The sequence below is a fragment of the Cucumis sativus genome, chromosome 5, assembly GCF_000004075.3.
Source record: "Cucumis sativus cultivar 9930 chromosome 5, Cucumber_9930_V3, whole genome shotgun sequence".
NCBI classification, from domain to species: Eukaryota; Viridiplantae; Streptophyta; class Magnoliopsida; order Cucurbitales; family Cucurbitaceae; genus Cucumis; species Cucumis sativus.
In genome coordinates, this window is record NC_026659.2 from 21,569,572 (window position 1) to 21,576,803 (window position 7,232).

General features: G+C 32.1%; 1 protein-coding gene across 1 annotated transcript; it reads right to left on the reverse strand.

The window, feature by feature from the left end:
- Positions 1-2,934: 2,934 nt before the first annotated feature.
- LOC101209864 (enoyl-CoA delta isomerase 1, peroxisomal) lies at positions 2,935-4,075 on the reverse strand. Its single transcript, XM_004142693.3, has one exon. It carries the CDS (start codon positions 3,906-3,908, stop codon positions 3,192-3,194), a length of 717 nt encoding a protein of 238 aa, XP_004142741.1. The 5' UTR covers positions 3,909-4,075; the 3' UTR covers positions 2,935-3,191.
- Between the last annotated feature and the right edge of the window lie 3,157 nt (positions 4,076-7,232).

Genomic DNA, 7,232 nt, shown 5'->3' on the forward strand with positions numbered 1-7,232 from the left:
TATAGTCGTCGGAATTCTAATTAGAAATAGAGTTTTATGTTTTACATACTATAAGTATGAATGCGGATTCATACTAAGAAGCTCGGAATTGATAGAATTGGTCAAAAATAGTAAAAAGTCAAAATGTTGACTTTTGACTTTGAAAAGTCAAACTTTGACTGGCCTTATATTCAAATGTGATTTGAATTTTGGAAAAATGAATGCGGATTCATGCTCGGGAGGTTGGAATTAGTCAAGACGGACAAAATGGTAAAAAGTAAAAAATATTGACTTTTGACTAAGAAAAGTCAAAGTTTAACTTTTGACTAGAAATATCTAATGACCATTTTATCCTTGGACTAAGTTAGTGGGAAAATCCAACATTTTGTTGGATAATCCCACTAACTCTTAGTGGGATATGTGGCTATATGAGATATAGACACCTAGCCCACTAAGTTCCACTAATTGTTAGTGGAACATTAGGTGTTGAGATTTGGCAAATGAATTGCATGCATTTTTGCATGTAATTAGGTTATAAATAGAGGTGTTTCAAATATTGAAAAAACTTTTGCCTCTTTTATCATTTTCATCATCTCAACAAAAGAAAAAAAAAACCTTCCAATCCCATTTTATCTCCATTACTTTTTACACCAAAATTGGGTCCCACAACCCGGTTCTTTGTCTAGAGGATAGCAGTTGAGTACTAGTGGTGGTCTCGGTTAGAATTGGTAAGAAGATATCAAACCTTTTGAAAGCTTCAAATGTAATATTTCTTAAAACCCTAATTTGATTAGTTTATGGTTACATGTTAATTGTGGCAATTAGGGTAGAAATTCGATTCTCTTTCCGCTGTGCATGACTTAGTTCTATCAAACACATATGAAAAGATCGAAAAACAGTAAACAATACATATGAAGCAGTAGACACAAAAGACAAACAAAGATATCAAAAAGCACTCAAGGGTTTTCTTGGAGAATGACCGTATTGAAGTTGAACTTCATGTCATTAGATACATCTAGGAATGCTTTAATGTCATCAATAATGTGAATCAGTACATGCATATAGTGACACATGTCAATTCTAGTCAGTTCGAGGATGGCTGTTGAACGACCTCTTGCCGTGTTGTGCTTGCATCTTGTCGTTGTAAGATCGGTCAGTCTGCAATGCAGTTAAGCGGTTCATTATCATACTCAATGGCATTGCAAAATATGTCCACATTTTCTATTGGTTGCCCTCCTCGCTTCCTCTTCAACCCACTGGAAGCATTCCTACCGTCACTTGTGCACTCGAATCGTGTGCCCATTATTTCGTCAAGCAACATGTCTAATCCATGACTGTACATATTGGAAAAATTCATATTGTTGCCATATCAACTGTAAATCCCTCGTACCCACCAGACACATTAGACCTAACATCGGCAAAAGTCTCTACGCGCCCTCCCGTCGCACAATTTCTGCCAAAGATGTAGGAAAGTCTCTGCTAATAATATATTTTTTGTGCATACTATTTTAGTAAGGTCTATAGTTGTTATTAGGGTCGATGTTGTTAGACATATTTAAATAATACGTCTAATTAAAGTGGGGGCTATGTATGTGAATGAATAATGTATCACATTGGGTTCTTTTATTAAATTAGACATATTATGTGATCTATTTAATTAAGGTACAAGATTCGTAAGTAAGGATTAAACATGCATGTCTGTTCTTAGCTAGATTGAATAGGATTTAATGGGATCCTAATAGAACCATAGTTATGGTCTCCAATATACCAAAACAATAAGCACTATTTCTTATATCCCATCAAGAACTAATGACATTAAGGGTTTTGGTTTTCTTGTATTTCATTAAGAACTAAGGGCATTCATGGTTTTGGTCGAGGAAGACAATAGTCTTATAGCCATTAGACAAAAGTTACATCAAGAACTAAGGGGAGATTTTGGTGACAATAGTCATTTTATAGTCATTAGACAAAAGTCATTTTATAGCCATCATCAATGAAATTTGATATGTAACTTATTCTTCATAACTTAGCATGAATGAACTTGGGTTAATCCATTATATAGATTTAAAGTATTTATATCAACCTATGTCATTTTAGTTCAAGTAAAGTAGTAAACATTGTGTAACAAAAAAAGAAGAAGATGAGGCAACAAATAGCTAAATAGAGAGATCTGAAATGATAATATTTATTTTAGTACAACAACTAAGAGTATTGATATTCGAACCACAAATTTGGTAGTTAGTTAATGTTCTTATTATGTTGTAGATTTGGAGTTGGTTATAATGTTTGAAAACATAAAGTCGTTTTACCCTAGCTCAAGAAGAAAAGTAATAATGATTTTTTTAATTTAAAATTCAACAATAAAGTATATAATTAATTATTAGGGTAGATATGTTTAGAAGCAAACATTTCAAAAATGGAGGGCGGTTGAATTCCACATTTTTATTTTTAGTGTTTTCAATAATTAATTATTAGATTGATTTGATAGGTGTGAGTCATGATATAATACTTTATAATATTGCATTCAAGTCTAGCCTTTTTTCCAACCTTTAAAACGAATGCATCATAATTACTTCTATGAATTCTTCGCCCTTTCTTTAATTCTACAAAGCTCAAGAAAAGTCTTTAAAAAACTGACTTTAAACTATTTATTTGTTTTAGACCGAACAAAAATTGAAATGAATATATTAAAATTTCACGTTAACTAAAAAGAAAAAAGAAAGTTACTAATATAAACTTTTATTATTTTTAGTAATTTACTTTGAAATCCTATGATTTCGTTCAAAAATAGAAACTAAAATTATGAGAGACCATTGAAGATTAAAGATGGTTAAATTAAATTAGTAATATTGTATGTTTAACTTAAATATAAATCAAAGATTTGTTAAAAATATGTTTGCTAAAATTAAATAAATAAACATAGACGCAATTTTTAAAATACGACGGCACCGTATATACTAAAGAAGAAGAAATTTCGAATTGAAAATATTTTTACTGAGAAAAATACTATAACTATTTTAACCAATTTTTCCTAATACCTGTTCGTATATTTTTACAAATTATTTATTTATTTTTCATCTTTCTATATTTTCCCATTTATCCAACGACTTTATCCTATCCTTTTACAAATGCTTATTAATGTAATTTCAATGATATAATAATAAACGATAAAAGCTACCCATCACCTGCCACTCTCACGGTTTCCTAAACCCTCACAGCTTTGCCACGGAGCAACGTGCTCCCATCACATTCAGAACCTCAGACAGCAGTTCCATCCGATTCCCGGCGTAAGTGTGGCCGTCCCATTTCCTCGCCACCAAATCCTCCGCCAATCGCACGCCAGCCGCAACGGTCTCCTCCGCGCCATCGTGCGAAGAGTCAATAATCCCCAATTCCAAAGCCTTATCCGCCGTCAGTTTCGGCGCTTTCAAAACAACTTCCCGTCGAACCGCCGCCGATCCGATTCTGCTTTTAACCAAAACAGCAAACCACTGCGGAATGACTCGACCAATGTCGAGTTCGCTCATGTACAGAAATCCACGATCTCTCCTCATCACGATGTAATCGTGACTCATCGCGAAAATAAAGCCGGCGGCCGAGGCGTGGCCGGAAACAGCAGCGATCGTCGGCATCGGAAGCGTGATTAGGTCAGATACGACGGATTTCAAATTATCGTCCATGAGAATCATTTGATTCATTGAGGTTTTTGCCCAATCGATATCGTAGCCATTGGAGAAGAATTTACCTTCTGCGGTGGTAATTAGGACAAAATTGGAGGAAGTGCCAGAGGAGGCGGCGGATTCAGCATGGGAGCGGACTTGACGAAGAGAGGATCGAATAGAATCTAGAAGGTGAGGACTGAATCTATGCTCACCAGGGCCGGTTAGGGTTAAGATAAAGATATTACCTCTTCTTTGTAATGAAGACATCGGACCAGAATTGAATGAATTTGAGGGGAAAATGGACGGCGGGGTTTTTAAAGAGTGAGTATGGGGTGTTAGCGGCGATTGAAGGTCAGTATCGGAGATGTGAACACAAATAAAGTAATCCGTAATAAGCCATAAAATAAACGCCTAAAAAATGCTGTACCCAATCATACACTGACATGTGGTAGAAAAATTAATTTGATTTTTTTCTCTATTAAAAAGATAGCAAATTTTACAAAGAATACTATCAAACTCTAATCCAAAATTTTACAAATATTTTAATTTATTTTCCCAACCATTTTTCTTTCTAAAGTTTCATCGTTCCAAGTTTGATCATTTCTAATTTGAGATTTCAAAGCAATTGAATGTTTTATTTATTTATTGGATAAAAGGTAATTGAATTTGAATGGTTGGAACAATAATTTATTGTTTAAGTTCTTTCCCTTATATTTATTATTATCATTATTTTTACTTTCCCAACATTTTATTTAATAAACTTCGGTTCTAACTTATAATAAACAATTAGTATAGCATAGTCATCTACCAACAATGCGTGTGCCTTAGAGTTACTATGATTTGTGTGCCTTAGAGTTACTATAATTTATGACGTAATTGGAATTTACGACCACGGTTTGTCAAAGCCTTATTTGGTAATTTCGTAACTTTTTGTAATATTATTTAATAAAATATTACCATTGATTTGCAAACTTTATTTTAGATAAATTATAATATTTTTAAATATTTTTAAAAATTTTATCATTTAAAATACATTTTTTCTAATACGTGAAGATTTAATTTTTTCTAATTTAATTTAATTTAAAATATAGTCTTAAATATTTTTTATAAGTATTTAATTTAAAACACTTTCGTCAATCATTCAAAATAGTTTTTTTTTTAGGATTAAATATTTAAATATAAATTATTTTTTTAAAATATTTTTTCCTTTAGTTAATCTAAGCTAAATAAAATGCAATAATTGTAGTTTTAGTTCAATAGTAAAAAACGAAAAAAAGACTATCAATTTAAAAGAAAGTATTTGCGATTATAAACTTAATTTGACAACCGTTTAGGTTACATGAATATAGATTCGAATTAGACCTAAATCATATCGATACTCATTTAAATTTATTGTTATTTACTTGTTATACAAATTATGCTTACTACATTTTTAAATAGATAAATTTTTAAAAAGAATAGATTTTACAAAATATCTACAACATATAGTAAATTCTAGCATTAATAGTCATTTACACGACGTGAATAGAAGAAATTTTGTTGTAGCTTGTAAATATTTTATTTGATTTTGTTATTTTTAAAAATGTCATTTGTAAATATATAGCTATTATATATATTTACATTTATAATTCTACTAACTATTGTTTTGGAGTGAATGGAGAGGGATCTTATTGCTTAATCTCAAATCACAAATGTTCATCTGTATTTTGAATATCTAATCTTTTGTTCGATAACATCAATTAAATCACAGTTTAGATTCAATGGTTAGGTCCAATCTCTGATTCAATAACATATGTCATTGATTAGATCATACTTCAAATTCAATGGTCAGCATTGAGACACCTTGCTTAATACATATTTAATATGTCATAAGTAACAATGTATAAATTATTGTATTTAAGACGACAGAGCGTAGTTTCAAGTCTCGACTCTCAACAATGAATTCTCGTTTTGATTAACCATCACCTTAAATTTATATATTTGTTTCAATTACACTATTCTTTTTCTTATTGTCGGTGTTCTTTAATTTACTTTATGATAGATAATATATATATATATATATATTATTGAAAAATGAAATTGAAAGCTTAATAGCCCACGATTTCGAACCTTAGTTTCATCGAGATGCCTCAAGATGAAACTTTCTGGCTTTAATTCATTCGATCTCGGGTATACAATGGTCCGAGATGCTCAAGTATAAAAGAATTATTCATTTAGTTATTGGATTTTGGGTCTCAGTAGCACCCACATGGCTTGAGATGAAGAATTTTGCTTTTATTTTATTCGATCTCTAGCATACATTACCCTAAATGCTCCCACATGAAAGACTTAAAGGCACTACAAGAAATCGGAACAATTGCGACACCAAAAACAATGTCGGTGGCGATGCACCTTTCGCCGGCGCACGAAATGTTACGTTGCAAAAATTCTAAAATTATATTTAATGCGCTCACTTTCAGCGACGCGCACAATAGTAGGTCGCGATAAGTCACTTTTCGTGATGCATAGAAAGTCAAAAAATAAACTTAATGCGTTCACTTTCCGCGCAAGCACACAATGGTACGTCGTGGTAAGTCACTTTTAGCGACGCAGAGAAACAAGACGTGGCATAAAGTAAAAAATAAATAAATTTAATGCGTTCACTTTCTACGACCACAACACTAAGACGTGACAGAAAGTTTAAAATTAAATTTAATATATTCACTTTCCGGGACACACAAGAATCAAAAGTTGCACAAAGTTTAAAATTGAATTTAATATTTTTACTTTCCGGGACGCACAAGAACCATACGTCGCAGAAAGTTGCAAATTTAAGTGTACTTATGGAAGTGACAATGGTCATCTTTTCATGACGTGTGGCAGGTACACGTCAAGAAATGTTTAAATAATTAATTCATTATTTAACCTTTTTCGCGATGTTGGGGAACAGGTCATTCCCCGATGTGTTCAAAGACGTCGGAGAAAGTTCACTCTATTTATTCCCCTTTCAACACAAAACCGTATGCAAGATGAAAAGAAGAGAAAATTGGCCGAGAGGGAGGGAGAGGAAAAGATTCATGCTGTTGGATCGGTATGGCAACCCTAGAGGGGGGTGAATAGGGTTTAAATAAACTTTTTGACAAATAAAAAGTAAAATCAACTAATTAGATACTTTTTAAATTTAAATAAAGAACTTTGTAAACTTTGTTAAATAACAAGATTGATAAAAATATATGAATGGAAGTATGCAATCAAACTCAACCAATAAGAGTATGTAACTAAAATTAAATTAAAAAATAATTAGAAAAGAGTTAGAGAAGAAGACACCGTAATTTTATAGTGGTTCGGTTAAACTCAACCTACATCCACTTTCCCAAGCACCTCTTGGGATTTTGATTGAAAATCTTCTTTGGACTCTTTCCACGGATTTGAGCCGAACCGATTCTTGCTCCTTTTTTGGGTTCAAGAGCAAACTCGATCCTTTCCACGGGTTAGGATCCAACCGTTACAATATGTTGAAGTTTTTAAATCATACAAAAGAAAACTCTCTAAAAGAGTGAGTATACAATTTCAAGCTCACAAATTTAATCATCACAATACAATAAGAAGCTC

What these genes read in the sequence shown, in the direction of transcription:
- LOC101209864 (XM_004142693.3), bottom strand. Translation starts at nt 3,908, where the DNA reads ATGTCTTCATTACAAAGAAGAGGTAATATCTTTATCTTAACCCTAACC.